Source organism: Uranotaenia lowii, chromosome 2, assembly GCF_029784155.1.
Source record: "Uranotaenia lowii strain MFRU-FL chromosome 2, ASM2978415v1, whole genome shotgun sequence".
Classification (NCBI taxonomy): domain Eukaryota; kingdom Metazoa; phylum Arthropoda; class Insecta; order Diptera; family Culicidae; genus Uranotaenia; species Uranotaenia lowii.
Window position 1 is genome coordinate 101,007,040 of NC_073692.1, and position 20,889 is coordinate 101,027,928.

The 20,889-nt window shown below is 33.6% G+C and overlaps 1 protein-coding gene across 1 annotated transcript in view; it reads left to right on the forward strand.

The window, feature by feature from the left end:
- Positions 1 to 20,889, forward strand: part of LOC129746125 (mitogen-activated protein kinase 1-like) — a 330,696-nt gene that overhangs the window by 276,294 nt on the left and 33,513 nt on the right. The window contains exons 5-7 of the mRNA XM_055739613.1: positions 13,005 to 13,139; positions 18,747 to 18,863; positions 18,946 to 19,302. Coding sequence (XP_055595588.1) covers positions 13,005 to 13,139; positions 18,747 to 18,863; positions 18,946 to 19,302 — 609 coding nt within the window. The remainder of the gene's footprint in view (positions 1 to 13,004; positions 13,140 to 18,746; positions 18,864 to 18,945; positions 19,303 to 20,889) is intronic.

Sequence of the window (20,889 nt, forward strand, 5' to 3'; positions counted from 1 at the left end):
TGAAACCACTTCAGAAATAAATTGATTTTGATTTAAATTGTTAAATATTATCCTCTGTTGATGACGCGGGAAAAGTGGGAGGGAGAGAAGAAAGGTACCTTTTCCGTTTTGTTTTTGATTTAATTTTGTGTCTTTATAATGAAGAAATATGCTCCGGAAAAAAATAAAGCTCTGATTTTTTTTGAATAACTCAAGGAAAGAGTTAGATAACTTCACTAAAATTTACAAAACATAATACATACATACATAATTTTCGAGATATAATACGAGCTTTCAAAGGGATATAAAGTCTTGTCAATTGACAGTTTTAGCTTAGTTTAGCTTAGCTTGACTACTCACAACAACCTTTAATTATTGAATCCAAAATGCTTTATCAACTTTTTTTCGTATAAATTTACTAATGCAAGTGCAATTTACCAATGCAACTTTAAGTTGTTTTATAAAATATTTTCGTTATTTGGAAAGTCTTGGTAATTGACAGTTTCGTTTAAAAACTCGTTAGTGTATGCGATCAGATTCTACGTAAAATTGTCACACAAGTTTTTGGCTATTACTTTCAGGTTATTGTAGGAAAAAAACTTTTTTGGCAGATTATCTTGAACTTTTTATTACAATTAAACTTTAGGTGGAAACTAATTTTAAGCGAAAAACTGAAAATATATTTTTTAAATTTCAATCGCGTTTTTTCTCGGCTGCACGTTTTTTCCACATGGGACAATCTTGCTTGGAACGGCAGTGCTGCGGGCGAGATACGACGGTCCTGTTGTCACGAATCGACAAGAAGTGGAAACAAGAACAAGATCTAAAAATGGCATTCAATTTGAAAAAAAGAAAAAAGTGACTAACGAGAAGTATGTACTTACGCTTGGCTTCATTCAGCTCGGGCGTGGATAATTTTCCGAGGGCCTTGCGATGTTTATGCTGCAGGCTTTCTCTCTCCGGGGAGGATGCTGGAAATTTGCTCCATTTGTTTTTGTTTCCATTATCAAGCTTTCGACAGCTCAATCTCGGTACCTACATTGTTTTATTACCAGCCATTTTCTAGAAGGTAGCCGGCAATCCTCCCGATAGCTACCGGCAGTAATGATTAATTCATGCCCGAACCTATCCTATGGCAGGCAGCAGCGTTGAAGGGAAAAAGGGGCCAATATAGCCCCAACGTTTACACGGGTTCTGTTGATCAATCCGAAGAATGGGTCGGTTCGGGTCGTTTTGTTCCAGTTGAATTTTCCGGGAAAACAATGTAAAACTTCTTGCATTTCTATTACCCTGTAGTAGGTAAGTTGATACTTTAGGAGAGAATGGAGCTTCAGGTTTTGTTTTTTTTTTTTTTTGTAATAAGAGATGATTCTAGGAGTACTGTGTATGAGAAAAAAACCTCTATCTAAGGGACGCAGTGTGCTTTTCATTATTGGTACACACAAGTCAAAGGCTAATGGATTCTTTGTTTCCAACTGCATCTTCTTCAGAAGAATCCTTCGGATAGAAGGATTCCAGCATAGCTAAATTCGATTAATTAGCGTGTACTTCTGTAATCCTGAATCCTAATCCAAAAAGCAACTGATGAACATTAGCTATAAACAGATTTATGAAAAATTAATAATTCTTTTCTAGATAGAAGTTCATAAAAAAACCATGTCCTGCCTTTGAGAGTTTTAGATTATAAAAATGCAGTGTTTTTTCACAATAAATTTTTCTCGTGGCTCCAGAGAGTAATTTTTGTAAAAGATTTTTGTAATGTAAAGGTTATTTTTTTGAGTCTTCATCAAATCAGGGTTGCAATGTAAACAAAAAAAACGGAAAAACTTTCTAAGTGATGATGCTATTTTTTTCATTCATTCGAGGTTTCTATTATTACATCATTAAGGCTAGTTATATAGCTCAGTAGGTCATTCAGTTGCCTCTTCAGCCGATGTCCGCGAGTTCGAGCCCAAAAGTGAACATCGAAAACAGTTGTACCTGATACATTTTTCAATAACTGTATGCCAGCCAACTACAAGGTTGAGGTTTTCACAATCAATTTTTCTCGTGGCTCCAGAGAGTAAATATTTTTGTTTTAAAGATTTTTGTGATTTTAAGGATAACTTTTCAACAGTAAAATGTAAAAAATCAATAAATTTCACTAAAATGCACTCTTTAGATGTGGTTTCAATCTAGGAATAAAGCCAATATCAAAAGTCATCACATGACAAGAATCGTTACAGTGTTCATAATTACCCCATAATTTCAAAATGCAAGAGCTACTTTAAAAAAAAACGAACACACACATAAAGTCTGCTTCATTTAATATTGGAACACAAACAATTGCGTGTAGTTCAGTCATTTATTAACGAATTCATAATTTGTTTTTCATACAAATGTAGCATTTTCTTTACTCTTTCATAAAAAAAATTAAAAAAATTATTCATTGCTGTTTCGAAGAAATTCTCGTACTTTTCCCGTAACACGGCACATTAGGCGGCGCACACCCTTTTCGTCCACCGTTTTGGCGATTTGATTCCACCAGTTCTTCATTTGAGTTATGTTCCTAACAAGTTTTCCCTTTGCCTTAAGCCTTCGCTTCGTGATTGCCCAGTATTTCTCTATCGGCCGGAACTGGGGGCAGTTTGGGGGGTTGAGGTCCTTCGGTATTACGCTGACCCCGTTCGTTGCGTACCATTCCATAACCGTTTTGCTGTAATGGCAGCTTGCGAGGTCCGGCCAAAACATTTGTAACCGTTGTTACAAAAGGTATTAGTTCGTTTTTCAAATATTTTAAATTGTTATAGGTGAGCTGTTGTGTATTTTGTTGAATTTATGTTTAGGAAAATAGGGATTATTTATTATACTAGCTAGAATGAGGATTTTTAAATATTCAAAAACATGTATTGTTAGATTTAGACGGGCGGGCTTCATAGAGGGTGTTCATGGTACTATGAACAGTGGGGGCGGTCCGCCATATTGGGTGGCGCAAAAAAGGGTTGGCATAGGAGTATGGGAAAAGAGGAAGATGACTCAGCTTCCGTTATGTGTCATTTTTTATCTTGGCGTTCGTGTGTGAATGTTGTGAGTGTTTTAAGTATTTCCGTTACAATTAAGTGGCTGTAAGAGTTCGACAAACTTGGATCATTCAGGACCTTTTAATCCTTGATTGGTTTTCTAAGGGAAAACCACGACCTCACACCACACACGAGTCGGCCTAGGCAGTCTTTGACTGTCTACGCCTAACCCGTAAAAGACCTGTCTCTCTGGTCCCGTGGGGCCATAATTACCAAGGAGAGTTGTCTCAAGCAAGGGCCTTAACCGCTCAGGAGACCCCCTCTCGGCGCGACCAATACGGCCTTGCTGTGGTCCGCCGATCGTGTCAACGAGGGAAGACGCCATTAAGCAAACTCCAACAGTCCGAAAAACTTTATTTTGGATAGTCAACCCTAGCCACGAAGCGAACTTTTGGTCATCCAAGCAGGAGTTCAACAGCATCATCGAGCATCGGTACAACGAGCAGGATCCTGAAGCGCGCCAACGAGTACCCAAAGAAAATCCGTCGACGGTATGTACACCCCATATAAGAAGTGCCCCTGAACCACACTACACACCCACACCCACACTTTTTTTAAGCAAATAATAAATCCCACGAGTAAAAGTCAATAAAATTCCAAGTTTCAATTAAATTAACTCTTTTGATTTGGCAAGAAACTCCGCAGCTTACCCAGTTAGATTTTGTTCCGCGTTCCCTCCGTTTACCCAGTAGTAGGCCGACCCTGAGACACAGTTCAGGGGTCTCCTGCTGCTGAGCTAGTTCCCGGGAGTATTGGGCCAGTAGGTTTTACATTACTGGACGGTCGTGGGCACGAATAAACGGCAGAATCCGTTTCTGTAGGCACTCTTTTTTGTAGACTTCTGATGTCATTGTCTTGTCAGTGAGAAAGACTTTGGTTTTCTGTCCACAACTGCATATCCCCTGCCAAATCATGTACTTGCGGGCGAATTTATCCGCAAACACGAACTTAAATTTTGCAGGTACATCCCCCCGAGCCGTCGCCAAATAAAATTTTTGACCTGGGATTTGCCCAAAGTCCGCCTTCACGTAGGTCTCATCGTCCATCAGAATACATCCGTCGAACTTGGTCAGCACTTGGTCGTACAGCTTTCGAGCATAGATTCTGGCCACATTGTTCTGCTTCAGCGTCCGATTTGGCTGTTTGCTGGCTCGGAATGACCTTATTCCTTCTCGAAGACGAATTCGTCGCACCGTACTGTGAGCGGCCAGGAACTTATTGGCCAAATCGCGGTCTGAAAGATTGGGATTTCTCTTGACGGCCTTGATGACTTTCCCACGCAGTTTCCGGTCGACAGTTCCACTCCGACGCTTCGAAAGCGGCTTCCGAGCCGTCGTCAATGTTTCCTTGTACTGCTTGATAACACGCCATACGGTATTTCTGGACATTTTAAGCTGTTTAGCTAGCTTCGATGCCGACAACAATGGATTTTCAAGAAAACTGTGCACAATTTGATCTCTCCGTTGACATAAATACATGGTGAAAGGTAATGAATTTCCCGACACGTGGGTGAAAAAAGTTTCCAAATCCGTCCACTAGGAGCGCCACAATGAGCAAAAGAATTTGTTCCAATATTAAATGAAGCAGTCTTTATCTCAGTGATCTCAGTGAAACTTCATGTTTCTTTGAAGCTGATAGTATGAAAAACTGAGTAATTTTTCTCATAATTACCCCACCTAGGCCAACTTAAAGTATATAGAATAGCTACCTAAGTCATCGTCCAAAAGTTTGGGATCACCCCGTAGTACGGTGTAACGTAATGGCCAAACGTGTGGGATCAGTCTTCTAAAACATGAATTTTTATTTCAAGTGTATCTGTTTTATCAAACAACGTATTGTTTATCTGGTAAGCTGATTTGGAAGTTAATGAGCCGATCTTGCTTTTTAGATATTTAGTTGAAATATTTGGAAGACTAACTTCTTTACAACTGGAGTCAAAGTTTCATCATTTTCTGATGATTTTCACCAAAAAGTCCGACCGTTAAAAATATATGGAAATTTTTTGTGGCCATAACGTGGTTGTCTTACAAGTTATTGCAGATCGGATTGGCTTATTTGCAAACTTATAAATTGCACCTTATTGAAAGTTTTAGCTCGAAAAATATATTACAAATGATTATCATCAGAACGTTAACCAAAATTAGAACATAAATTTCTAAAGGAGTATGAATTTGTAATAACATAAATCATATGATTTGTAGATTTTAACTTTTAATAACTATTTCATAAGTAAATAAAGGTCATAAGCCAATCTGATCTGCAATAACTTGTAGGATAACTTAGTTATGGTCAAAATAAATTTCCATAATTTTTTTAACGGTCGGATATTTAGTTTGCTATTCTCGTCAACATGTATGATATAACTAACCAATCCATGAGAGCTATATTTGAAGGGCAAGGCACTTTTCATTTTGAGCCAATATTTCCAAAAACCTATATTATTCTGTGTAAAATGAACTAAAAAAATAAACACTACATGCAAAATAAGTCAAAAAATCTATTAATGACCAATGTAAACTCAATACAAAGTTACACAAGCACATATTTAATGGTTTTCATCAATTTATGATGTGCAATTATTCTATGCTCCATCACGTTGATAAACTCTTCGATGAAAATCAGCTAGCACGTAGCTACTTTTCCGACATTTCACACATAATACGAAAAATATAGATTTTATATGAGACAAGTTTAGGAATTCTGTACTTGTTCATTCTCGATATCATCAATGATCATGAGAATTTTACCAAAGAAGGCAGATTAAGTGACCTGTAAACTATTTATTTTGGTCAATAAATTGGACTTTTTGCCTGTACGCCAGGGTGGCCAGCGAACCGGGAAAACCGGGAAAACCGGGAAAAACCCGGGAATTGAAAATGGCACCGGGAAAACCGAGAAATAACCGGGAATTTGACATCAAAACCGGGAAAACCTTATGCAGTGGAAATAACTTTTTCTGTATAAATCCTACGTATAGAAAAAGTTGAAGTTAATCAAGAGTAAACTTTTATTCAAAATTTGACATACTTGATAATTATTGTTTTCTTTGATGAGAATACAAAATCTTATAAGTTTATTCGTGTTTCCAATGTTCGTTAGAAATTAAAGCCAGAATTGTTCGGATTGTTAAATCTTGTTCTAAAATTCTAATTTCAGAATCCAAATTTTGGATTCAGAATTGAAATAGAAAAATATGATAGAAATGTCAGGCTCAGTATGATGTTTCAAATTTGAATTCTGAATATATATTTGATTCAGAACTCAGAATTAAGAAGGTCGAATTAAGTTCTCTATGTTAAAACTTCAATCATGCATTCAGAAGATTAACTAAAAATGCAGATGATTTTCGAGACAAGGTTCTGGTGAAAGTTTGAGACTCAATATCAATTTTCAAAATGTTAAAAGCTTAAGATTCGATATTGCAACTTATTATCTGGATTTATCATTATCATTACCCTCTAAATCCAAAATTCAGGAACCAGTACACAGTACTATGATATCAGGAGTAATTATAAAAATATCGTTCAAAAATCGTATATCCATATTATTCAGAAAAAAAATTTTTAACTCAAACTTCGAGTTTGCAATTAAATTTTAAATCTCATAAAGACATTTATGGATCAGATTATCATTACCAAGTTGGTATTTCAGAATTTCAGTTCAACTTTTCAAGACCGAGTTTAAAAGTAAAACACATTAACAGCACAAAATAAGTTTGTTTATTAATCTGAATAGACTGATTTATAAGAATTATTTGAAATTTCCAAATTCGGTTCATTCTAGCGATTTTTATAAATTTTGTTTTTTTATGTTATTTTGAGATTGAAGAACCACTTTTCAAAAGCACATAACTTTATAACTCTCCAAGGGAAATCAAGATAAAGTTTTACCATATTTTGAATAGCAAACTTCTACATGATAAATCCAAAAAATCACTGCATAATCAAATATTCGGCAAAATATACAATTTTCCATTTCCTTTTGATGTTGCAGCTTTCGTTTTAAACCACCATAATGAGCTGTTCGTTACTTTTAGTGTTATGGAAAAAATAAATCTCTATTTGTGCGTCCAATTCTAACAAATTTCGAAGAATAGATAATTTTTTTCAATAAAATACTTACTCCCCGCAGTTAAAAATGACAAAATACTTGCATTTGAAATATTGTTTAATCATTTTCACGAAGAAATCGAGCCTAAATGTATCGGAATATATATTTCCCTCACCATAATTTTAGAGATTATAGAAACCTTTGAACCCTAAAATTGTTTTATTGACACATGGAAATATCGGTTCTGATCTGGGTGTATTAATAATTAATTGAATACTGGAATTATTTTCTTACCCTTTTACATTTCAACATTTAAATACTTTATTATTGGTACAAAATCCAAAAAGTCTCACCGCAACTTTCGCAGATATAAATAACTTTCGAATTACAAAATTGTTTCACTGAAAATTTTCAGTTTTCACACACTTTCACGTTCAAATATTATAAAATGTCTATTTGTTCGGCCAATAAATCTTGTATCATGTATTAAGCAGTGTATTCTAAAACCGTGAAAAATATGAAATCTCACTAGGGAAAACCGGGAAAAAACCGGGAATTTAAAAATGAAAACCCGCTGACCACCCTGCTGTACCAGTACTTGTGATGTGAAAAGGCTGTAAAAACTAAAAACATAAAATTATTCTATGAAAAGGTAGATGTATATGATACGGCTTTACCACACCATTTGGTTAAAAAGTGTATTCGAACTTATTGAACACCCTGTATGTTTCTAAATTCCGATATCAGAAGCAAGATGTCAATGGTTTAATTCAGTATTCGAACTTGAAATTTTATAGGTGTTATGTGGCATCATATTAAATCCATGATTTATCGCATGCAAATAATAAAATTGAAGCATTTTTCTGTATAATAAGCGAAGTTGGTGAGAAAGACTAGAAAGAAGGTTACAATTTTCGGTTAAGGTCATCTAGAATTAATAACCTTTGAGTTTCAAGATTAAACTCAAAAAATTTAAGTCATCTCACACTTTTGCGTTGAACTTTTTTGAAAAAAAAATATGATGAACATATTTATTTGCAAATTTTGAAACATGGAAAATCATTAAATCTCAATGGAAAAAACGGGAAATAATCGGGAATTTGAAAATCGAATATTTTGTCAAAACCCAGAAATTGCTCAACAAAAGACTTTTTTCCACTTCACCAATCCATTGACTGGGAAAAAGTCAAATGGACGAAGCGTAAGGCTGTTTCGACTAGCTAATCGGATGCAAAATTACGCTAGGAAAGAACCAATGTACCGAATGATGGTATTTTACAACGCAAACGTCGATATTGTTCAATTAAGCATGACCAGAGAACGAATTAAAAGAAGAATTATGCAGTGTTTTTTTTTACAAATTAGGAAAAAGTGTGGCTACTTATTGTTATTTACAATATAGATTAGCGTGGCAAAAGATGTGTGGTAAAAAAAATGCATGATCGAATTTGTGAAAGCGACCATGCTCAAAGCTCTCAAAGATTGGATTTTTTTTTACCTTCGAAAATCACCTAAGGGGAGACGCAATTTTCATTTTGATGCCAAATGACTCAGAAATGCGAAAAACGTCGAAATCTGTTATCTGTTACCATTAAATTGATTTTTGTAAATTTATTTTCGGCATATTTATCGGTGAAAATCTATACTCTTGGAGAAAGAATATAAGAATTGAAAATTGATAAAGATGGATAGAAAAATTAGGAGAAAATTTACAGATGTTGAGAAGAGCGAAAGAGCATTATTACTTATTTTGGTGGATGGTGGACTTCTGATTGGTGGATGGAAACGATATTGTTCTCATGAATCGTCCAAAATTCTATAGAAATCGCATTTCTAGGTTCATGCCTGAAATATTGCACCTCGCGTAACTTTTGATCTTATCAATAGAACTTTTCGAAAACTTCAGATATGCTAGCTTTATACCTCAACAATCACTCTGCAAAATTTCAATAAAAAATGTAGCGCAGTTTCTGAGATATTGCAGTTTGAATGAGAAAAGTCCAAAAAGTCCGATTTTTGTAGAATTACTGTATCTCAGGCCACACAAACTCCAAAAAGCTCAAATTTTGTTGTATAGTAGTGTGATAGTTCATCTATCTAGCATAGCATAGCATAGCATAGCATAGGGTGACTACACACATCTTGCATTGGCTGATACACGAGGTACAACTAATAATCAAGCCCTACACAAGATGCCAAAATGAGTACCTGGATTCAATACTCATTTCAAGTGTTGTTATTGAGAATCAGTGTGGTACCAAAATGAACACCGTGGCAAGTCAATGTAATCATATAGGGATAGTCTGAACAGCAAAATTAACTTTTCAGGTGCAGAGAACTCATACGACCCTACATATAAAGATGCTGTTTCGGACAGGAAAGGAAATTCTTTTTTTTTTTTGTTTGTTTTGCTAGGCTTTTAACACTCTCGTGTTATTCATCCCTTTTCCTCCGTGGCTTGTCAAAAGACAGGAAAGGAAAGGTTATTTGTTTTGATGGGAAATCCTACTTGACAGATAGGATTGATGAATAAAAAAAAATAATATTGACAAATAAACAAATAAAATGGAAAGAGCTTACCAATGTTTTGTTTTAACCCGAGTTGATGCTTACAACCATGGAGCGTAAAGGAACCTGTAATGCCACTTCAAATCTTGAAACACAAGGCAAATCTCTATTGCAATTCCTGGACAGCGGTCCGAGCTGCTTTCAGGATTCTCCGGGAAATAGATTGGGGTTTTATCCTTGTGTTTTATTTTAGGGGTCCGGCCTTGAAGTAACTTTTGAGGTCCATTTTCGGCAACGGTCCAAACGCTCCAAATGAAAAAATATACTGGTATATACCATGAAAAAATTTACTGGTAACCACTAAGAAAAGGCGGGAAATTTAAAAACTTTTAATATTTTCGGTCCACCGCCTAGTGAAAACACTAGTCTATTCCCAAATAAAATTCATTGATATCTTTTTGACTAATCTTTCGACGTAGAAAGTATAAGATAGCAAAATTTACATGCGAAAGTAACGCGGAAACAAACCGACTTTCCTATCAATCAGTGAAAAACAAAGCTTAAAAAGATATAAAAATACTTAGCTGCTGATAAATTTTCCGCTGTTTTTAGCTTGTCATTTCTCGTGCATCTTATAATTGTCGGAAGTTCTTGCGGTATCAATCGGATGTGCGGCTTCTTCTTCAAATTTTCACATATCCACATAACTGATGGCAGGCTGTTACTTACGTGCACTAAACTTAACAGGATCATTGAATTTATAATTTTAAAAAAATGAAAACATTTAATCAGTAGTGTGATAGTTCATCTATCTAACGCAAAAAGTTGGATCAAAATATATCATCAGAGTAAAAAGTTATGGAAGTTCAAATTCAAAGTGACAGTGCGTGTGCTTTCAATTTCTATACAATTATTAACGGTACCGTATACTCCGGACGGGCTTTTTTTCAATTCTGATATTCTTTCTCCAAGAATATACATTTTCACCTATATGCCAAAAATAAATTTATAAAAATCTGTTATCTAAAAAAAATGTTTTGGTCAAAAATCGACTTTCTAGGAGTTTTTTCTAGAACGTTTTTTGAAAACCGGTCGATTTTCACAAAAAAATGATTTTTGGCCAAACATTCTTATTTGACATAATACCAGAACTCGACTATTTATACATTTTTAGGCCATTTGGCATTAAAATAAGAAATTCGATTTTTCCGGTTTCTTTTGGTTCCCCACAGTTATTTCTACAATTTGTTCCCTCTGTAATTGTTCATCGATTCCGAAAATGTATGCAGCACAAGTTGGAAATATTCTAATCTGCCCAGCAGAGGTTGACAAAACCGCCCACAAGATATCAAAATATTCACTTTCTGATCTTAAAACGAACACTACCTGGGAGGATGTAACAAATATTCGGTTCTGTCCAAAAAAAATTGCTCCTATGTTTCAAGCTGAAGAATGGGGGCAAATTTCTCGCTCAAGACGTTGGTTTCGTATGAATAAAATTTATAGAACTTGTGAAACTATCTGTTGAAAACTTTTTTTTTTATGGTAAACGGAATTAATTCCTCTTTTTTTTTTGTTACCAAATGCATTCTGGGGAAAAAATGATAACCCGTTTTTATTGTTTTCTATCGAATTATTTTTTCTTGGATAATCTCAAATAAAATTTGCATATGAAACACAGGGTATCATTTACATAGCCTTAACCCGGAGTGATTCGGCAGCTGATGAAATTTAAGGATTTGTTTTCGACACAGATTTGTGCCAAAACCCTACCAGGAAGGATGGTCCAAATTCATATTATGTTTTGCATGAAGAAAGCTTCAAGGCTTTATCCGAAAAAAATCTAGATGAAGTTTTCTCTTGATTTTAGCTCTGATGTTTGAATAGTAATTAGGTTGATTTTTATGGGAGAATGTAGAAAAAAAAAATTTTTTTTTCATTAAAAACGATGATTGAAAAAACGAATGCATTACAGAGATGATCATTTATTATATTCATTACACACAATTAAACCATAACTATTTAACACAAGTTTCGAACTTTATTCGAAACTAATACCAAGGAACTTTGAGAGTGGCTCCTGAGAGAAGCATTTTTTTTTTGCTTTTTCCAATTATAGAAATCTTTTACAAATGTGCGTTAAGGTGATCAATCTAATGAAATTACTTAAATTAAAACCTTAAAGTTTCATGGTTTCTTTTTAATTAAGAAAAGGATCACACAGACATACAGGATCCAAATGAAATTCGATGTTTTTTTTTCGAAAGAATTCAATCGAATACACAAAGTTGTATATCTTTCGAGGTCATAATGGACAGCATCTTACTAACCACCATCTCACAGAAAGAAAACTACATATACATATATCGTAACCAAGATTCGATCTGACCGGTAGCATAGGAAAATTGTACGCAATCATCTACACCACGGTGAGGTACTTCAGGACAATTTATAAATTAGAGATATACCCAATGTTTGGACTTAAAAAAACAAGTTTATCATTATGACCTGAAACAAGTTTCAAAAATTTATAACCATTTTGAAAATGTTTCCTTGAAAGAAAACCTGAAAGTTTGATTGTGTTCTTTAATACTTGAAACAAAAAAAAATTGTCAAAACTCCATTCTAAAAATAACTTCCAACTTCCTCATTTGAGCCCGAAACAGTAAATGGCGTTTATTCCGGCCAATTTCAAAGTTCACTCGTTCTACGAGAAAACAGCATCACACTTTCCGTTCTTCAATGACATCCGGCCGGGGCCAAATCTGTTGGTGACTTTAACAAGCTTTACCTGAATCAATTTATGAATAGACAATCTGACATTGCTGAAGGAAATCCTTTTCATTCGTCGTGCTAGCCGGCTAATCAGATGCCAAGGGGTTATAGAAAATAGAAAATGAATTTTGATTAGGGTGTTCTCTTCTGTAGTTATGTGCCAAGATTAATGTAGCCCCTTGGTTCGTTCAGTTTAGAGACTTGATGTATGTACTGTACCTGTACCTACATTGAACACAGGAGCTTTTGCTCGTTAGGCTGACTGAAGATAGAATATCTTTCGTCGTTGTATCCCTACATGGCTTGCAGCTCTTTCTGTTTGGAAGTACAATCGAATTTTTTGCTTGTTTTGGCTGTTCAGCAGATGAAGGCTGGTACTGACTGACAGTGCCCCTCGGGGGTCGAGCCTTTTAGTTATTTATTCATTCTTCGTTCTGAAGTTGGGAGTGGCACACAAACAGTGCCCCTCTCAGGAAGTTTGTTTCTTTTGTTTTTCTTTCCGAAGCACATTTCGTTCTCTATGCTACCCGAAGGAATAATTGTTTTGGAAAATTTAATTTAAAATTAGTGTCTGTCTTATTCTGAAAATTGTACAATTTTTTTTTTATTTGTTTTTTTTTTATCTCTTTTCAGCGACTAAGTAACGATCATATCTGCTATTTCTTGTACCAAATTCTTCGTGGGCTCAAATATATCCACTCGGCGAATGTGCTGCACCGAGATCTTAAGCCGAGCAACCTGCTGCTGAACACTACTTGTGACCTAAAGGTAAGATTTCACTGGATTAGTACTGAAATAAACTATATGGGGTGGCTCCAGAGAGTGAAAATGACATAACTTGACCAACATAATTCCTCCAATTCACTAGGTCTATGGCAACCGTTCTCCATCGGGGCATCCCACATCCCCCAAAATAATAACCTCATAATTTAATTTCTTTGTTTATGTGTGATTCTGAAACAAGGAATCTGAATCTAAAATCATAAAACCGAAATCTGAAACCTTAAAGCTGATTCTTTTTTTGATCCAGAAGTTTGCTCAAATCAATTTTAAATGTTAGTTATATCTACACATCGAATTCTGTAAAATGATGTTTTAGCTTATTTTATAATAAACCTAATGAAATATCATCAAAAATGTGAATAAAAAACATTGAAAAAAGTTTTGGTCTAAACTTTATATGGAGTCGCCTAGTAGTTTCCTGAGTTTCTTAAAATTGTTAAAACTCGCCTTTTTTAAAAGACATTTTCGCTCAAACAATGCTCGATTTTTTTCAAAAAAATCAAAGAATTTTTTCGTATTACTTTTTGTTTTAACATTTTTAAATTCTTTAACATTGGAAGTTTTATGAACTATTAATAGAAATTTTTTAAAATACATCTAAAAAACTGTAGGTAAACTGCATTTGTATAAGGAGTCGTTTAGTAACAAATTAAAGAACTCACTTTCATTGATGGTTGAAATCTTTGAATATGGTGGTTATTTGATTTGAACAAAGAATAAGTTTTTATAAGAAAGCATTAAAAAAAAGCTTATTCTATGCTTCAACAAAATAAGTTGAATCTCTTGAACTCTCGAGCAGATTCAAATATTTTAATCATTTATGAAAATAAATTAAATATTCAAAAGTTAAATTAATTGATCGAAATTTTACGGCTCAAACCTGATACTTGCATTTTCGATCCAAATCCAAGTTTCAGTATGAAATTTGACTCTTAATAAAACTGTGCAATAATAATATTATTAAAAATTTTCGACGGGATATTACATGTTCTTTTATTTTCAAATACTTTTTGTTAAAATTATTTCCTTAAATAGAATCCTCTATATTTTTTTTTCAAAAATAAAAAAACTGACAGACTTTGGTTACAAATTTGAAATTTTTAAATTTAAATAACATTCAAAATTATAAATCTGCGATCTCTTGCAATTCCTTAACGAAATAATAATCTTGATACTTATAACTGATATAAACCTGAATATGAATTCAGTTTCAGAATTCTTATATAGCATTAATATTTAAAATTCTGATTAAGCTCATAAAAGAGTTAAAATGATCAAGATTACTTACTATAGAATTTGAATTCTGGATTTTTTTTGAGTTTTAATACGATTTTTGAAATGAAAAAAAAAATCTGAATTAAGATTCGAAATCAACATTTCGATTTGAGCCAAAAATCGAAATTTTTCTCAAAGCCCTAAATCATCAATCTAGTATTTTATATTTGATGCCTTGCTTTTCAAGTTGAATTTATTATTTTATTTTTTTGTTTTTAATCTGAATAAAAATATGAACTTTGAATAATGAATCTTATTATGAGTTTTCAATTCTGGTTTGCCATTTTGAAATTTTGAATTTTGAAAAAGAAACTTCGCCTCGGAATATGAGGCCATCATATGAACCAAAAACTCAAGATGATTTCTAAAACTATGATCATTTAGATTCCGGGCACTTCATTTTGGCGATAACTACATTCCTAGGGTTCGGATATGCAAAATTTTTGCAGCGTTATGTTGGTAATGAAAAGAACTACCTAGTATATTTTTTAGAATGTTTAAGTTCCAGTGTTTTTTGAGAAATTTTCAATGAGAAGAGACACGGTAAAAATAATTTTGCACGATCATCTTGGAAATCTTTTATTGTTGAATTTAAAACTCATGAACTGTTGATTTTTTCTGAATTTTGTTTGGCCCAAATAGATGAGAAGTATAACGAGCTTACTAGAATGCTCACGTTTTCCGATCAAACGAATAGTTTTTAAAATACACGCATTTGTAACTGCCACGATTCTAAATTATCATACGTTTAATATAGTGTTTTTTTTATATTATAAAAATAATTATTTAAATGCACATTGGTTTAAAAATTAAGAAAATTGTGAAAGAAATGCAAAACCAAATTTGAATAACAATTCCAAAACACGTTTTAAAATATTTTCTAATGATCATGCAAACTTAAGGTTGCCAGATTGCCCGCACGGTGTGTTTCTAGAAGGTGTTTAAAAGAAAAAAAAAACAGTAGCTCTATTTTTTCAGAAACTTAAAAAAGCCTTTTCTGAGTCATATCAGGCAAAATTAAAATATTTGGTCGGTGAGATTACGATTTGTTTTTTTTTGAAGATTTATAGTCTATATTTATAAATTTTCAATCTGAAAAATTATTCCAGTGCAATGGAATTACAATGTTTTTCTTTAAAAATTCATTTTTTTCATTTTTATTCAAATTTTTCATTCTGGAACCTAAAACAAATTTCAACGCCTAGAAAGATTAGTGATTTGGATTGAAAAACTTATTTTATATGAAAATTTTATTTGAAATATATTATTTGGAATATCCTCGTTATGATTGGTGCTATCCAAATGTAACTTAAATTTATATTCATATGTGTATATCTTGGAAAACTAATTCTGGCTTAATCAAATAAAAAAAAACATAAATAACAACATTTAAGAAAAAAAAAATTTTTTTATGATATTTTTCTTTTGCCTCAGATTAAAATTTAAATAAATCTCAGTAGACCAGTTTTCAATAGAATTTAAAATATAAAATTTAGTTAAAAATAAAAGTTATTGCACTGGAATCCGTACATCCTCGGCTTCATAACATCAATTTCAAATTACTTTTTCTCATATTGAAGGTGAATTTTTTTTTTCAATCACCTGAACTTCATTTTTGCGTAAGAATTAATATACTGTTGATATTTTTGAACTAATGAATTAAAGATGAAAAACCATTTTTTCAGGAGAAGTTTCAATTTTATCGACGGTTTTAGACCAGATTTTTGCATCTTAGTTTTTTTTTTAGTTTTTATTGTTTTCTATGGGTAATTCAAACTAATTATTTCTAGAGGTTTTTTCCAAAACTGGTATAAAATTGTAGAAGTCATGATTTTTTTTAACTGTCACATTTATGCTTTATTAATGTTTTAACAAATAATAAAGAAAAACTGCAGTGTTCAGTAGAATAACTAAAATAAGTATGGGAGCAACAAAACATGATGAATCTAACGCTTTTCAGGCTAGATTGCTATCGATCATTTGCAATTTATTTTTGCCAACAATACTGTTGATTTTTGTAAATTTAAGATCGAAAAAAGATAGAAATGCACTTTTTTTGGAATAAATTAAAATTTATCACAGTTTAGACTAGATTCATCCATTTTTTTTTAAATATAAAAACTACAAAATTCAATTTTAAACAAACTCTTTGTTTGAGATTATTTTAATAATAAGTGGGTTGAAAACAGTAGAAGCTAGGATTATTTAATCTTAAAGACAATGCTTGCTGTTTGAATAGAATTGGGGATCACAGTGTAGAGGAGGGTTACAAAAATTGGGATTCAAAATGGAAATGAAACGTATGATAAAACACTCCAGGCTTATCATGATCATTTTACCAAACGAAAGTAACATGCAAAATTGGGGCAAGATTAAACTGCTGTAGTGACTGGTATTGAGTTTGAAGTACGAATGGGATTATAAAACAGGAGAATTTTAAAATCTGAATTTTCATCAAAAATTGTTTTCAACGGATCGTTTACTTTTGAATACTGATTTTCTTCATTTATTTAAAGCTTGTTTTAAAACACACGTTTCTACTCCAGATCGCATCACGTTAAGCGTTATCACAAAAAGATTATAGTGGTTCCTAGTATTAACGGATTTTCTTAATCATTGAAGCTTTTTAAATAAAATACCCTCCAGTGTTTCTACAATCAGAATATCTAAAGATATGGAATTCAAATGGATTATTCTTGATCATTCTAATAATTTCAGATAATTTAACCCTCTCAGACTGTTGACAGAATTTGCCAGCTGATTTTCAAATTTTAGGATAAGAAGATATTTTTTTTCAATTTTCTTCCTGTTAATAGCTCTGTAACTAGTTTAGATTTTTTAGAAGTTTTTGATATGATTGTTGAGTTACCAGTACAAATTAAAAATATTGAAAGTAAGAACTAAGAGAATGAGCACCTCTGAAATTAAAAACACCTAGAATATATGTACAATATTTTTTTAAAGATTTCAAATAGAAAATTTTCAAAAAAAAAAAAGTTTTGTATGGGGGGTACTTTAACGAAACACACCGTGTCCGGTTTCCGGGTAAAATCCGGATTTTATTGGAAAAGTCAGGATTTTGCCCGGGTTTATTCTCATTCTCATTCTCATTCACAAATCCAATTAAAAAAACAAATACTGTTGTAATTTTTTTTAAGCGAAATTTTTTGAGCAAATTTAATAAAATTAATCATGAAAGGTTTTTTAGAAGCCTAAAATACGATATAAAATCTGCTGATAAGATTTAATAAAAAAATTGTTTTTTATTTCATGCTTTTCTCTTGATTTTCGATGAGTAATTCCTACGTTTTGACTATATTTGCCCGGATTTTGTCCGGATTTAGGTCGACAATTTTGAAATCAAACGCCCGGATTTTGCCAGGTTTTGAAATGAAATAGCCCGGATTGTCCAGCCTGGATACGTGCTGAAAAATTTCTGGCAACCTTATGCTAACTGAAAATCATGAATCGTAAACTAGATATAATACGAAATATGAAAACAGAAATACAATTTAGATTTTATAATAGGGAAACAGAACCCTGAAACGAGTTTAATCTATTAAAATTTAGTACTCAGAAATGAATTTCTATCATCGAGTGAGAAAATTTGAAAATCTGTAGCAGAGTTTTTAACCTGAGATTAGTTTTATTTTAGATTAAGGTAAAACCTTCGGTACGAAATATTTCCGAATGAATTTTGAAATCTTCCGGCTTCGTTTAACTAAATAGTTTAAACCGTTTAAATAAACGGAATTAACAAAGTAAAAATTATTGATTACTCAGGCGAACAGCCTTTTTAGTGCTTATCTTATAATAACTGATTTTGGAAGATTTTGCCGTGTTTGACTCGAATCATTTGTCAGATTTTGTCTATCACCTTTAGTTTTGATGATATTGAATTCAGTATGTGTATTATAACTTTTGATAGTTCCCATGAAAAAGGACGTTATCCGCCCTTTAGTAATGGCTACAATTGAGGAATCACATAAAGGTCTGTTCAGCAAGAAAATGACATAGTTTTCCTGTTAATAAATGCTAAAATAAATAGTCCCGGCAGTTCGCTATTACCATATCAAAATGGAAATGCAGCTTGATTGATAGCCAAATCCAAGAATTTTACTTCATTATTTATAACTCAGTGGACTGAAAACAAGCATAATTGCCATCTAATTATTTCTCACGAAATCCTGATGATTAGCACTGCATAATTAGTAACTTAAACTGCATAAAACATTACTTTATCCTAGAACTGAGGATGAATAGGAGTAACCGTGTAAAGGACTTCTAATTAATTTCCTACTATTCTTCCGTTTGCAGATTTGTGATTTTGGACTAGCCCGAGTGGCGGACCCGGAGCATGACCATACCGGATTTCTCACGGAGTACGTCGCCACCAGATGGTACCGGGCACCGGAAATCATGCTAAACTCCAAGGTACGACCCCAACTCTTAGATGGGACCACATTTACGACAACCATTAATCCATTATTTACGACCATTTCCCTTCCCGTTCTAGGGCTACACAAAATCCATTGACATCTGGTCCGTGGGGTGCATCCTGGCGGAAATGCTCAGCAACCGGCCCATCTTCCCGGGCAAACACTATCTGGACCAGCTGAATCACATCCTGGGCGTGCTGGGATCGCCCTCGCAGGAAGACCTGGAGTGCATCATCAACGAGAAGGCCCGCAGCTATCTGCAGTCGCTGCCATTCAAGCCGAAGGTCCCCTGGAACAGGCTGTTCCCGAATGCCGATCCCAACGCGCTGGATCTGCTCGGCAAAATGCTGACGTTCAATCCGCACAAGCGAATCTCCGTCGAGGAAGCGCTGGCCCATCCTTACCTGGAACAGTACTACGACCCCGCCGATGAGGTGAGTGCTCTTGTTACTTTTAGTTAATTTAACCGGATATGTGTGTTCAATAAAAAAAAACACCTTTCAAGTTCAACAAACAAATCCGTCATGTGAATCACCAAAATTGAACTTCACATAAATTTCACATTCACTGTTTTGCATTCTATCGAATATTTATTCGGCCATCCAATTCATTAGTACGTCAGCTGGGCTCTGGCTGAATCCATACTTCCTTTCTTCCATCCCAAACCACGTACTCCGGCAAATGGTATCATGCATTTATGATGCAATCATAAATGTAGATGGCGCCAACCACTACCACAATCATACACGATAAATCGAGAAGGATGCGATTATGGGCTGGGCACGCTTGTTGGTTTGACGAATCGTTTTGCATACAGTATTAAATAATCCCACTGCTGCTCGTGCAGAATGAAGGTACGAACGTAGTTCTGCCGATAGCAATATTTGGACCGGTTGAAACTCACTGACCGCAAGAAATAAATATTATATTAGCTGCTCCGTCCCCCCGTTATATTTGTGTTGTCATAATTACCGGCTCATTGTTGGCGAACGCAATCTATTCTATCTGTGGCGGAGGGTACCTGTTCGGAATTTTAATGCCTTCAAGTTAGATGTATTATAGTTCCTATAGTTCTGGAATCGCGAAATGTTTGATTAATGTGACGTTTTAATTCAGCTCGAGAAAGCATTTGATTTTAAATTTGACGATGAATCATCTATCAAGATAAAAACCTCTCCTTCCATTCTACATGGATAAAAGAATTATTTTTTTTCTAGATATGGGACATGTATAAGAATGAAGATAAATGGAATTGAGGGTACTTTAAAATCCAAAATTAAGGTGCATTAAACAATTTTAAAATTCAAAACATTGATACCGAAAACGCACTTCAATGTGTTTCATGTTTCAAAAGGTTGCCAGTTTTCATACAAATAAATCGCGTGTGCCAGTTTTTTGTGGTTCTCTGGTTCTGTCAAATCGAAAATCTTCCTACTTAACACTTCGGAAAGACTCATATTAAAATATGTTGTCGTTAATTCAGTTTAGTAACAAAAATCATCGTTTAGAATTAAAAAAATTATAGCTTAGTTTTGTATATGATCTTTTTCGATTGATGTTTCTCGATGATTTTAAAGAGAAAAATTAAGCTGTTTTTTTTTAGTTTTCGCCTACCCTGAGAATTTTTTTTTCAGATGATGGATGACCAAACAAAAGTTGGCCGAAAAGTTAAAAAAAATAGCCCAGATTTCCTCTATAAAATCACCGAGAAACATCAATCGAAAAAGATCATAAATAAGTGCGGTGATCAAAATCAAATAGGGGAGATGGGGGCATAATGGCCACCTTAAGGAAAACGCTTATTTAACCATAGAGAACAGCTTTAATATGTGAATTACATCATTGTTTCGTGTTCAGACACTCAAATAGTCTATTGCCTAATTGGATGAAATTTGAAAAAGTAGATAAAAACGTTTGAAAATGCATTTTAAAAATTTTTACCGAGAGCTGAAAACCAGTCACTGTAGAGGCATAATGAGAAACCCCCCGAGGCAGTATGAGCACCATTAATGAAGGCATAA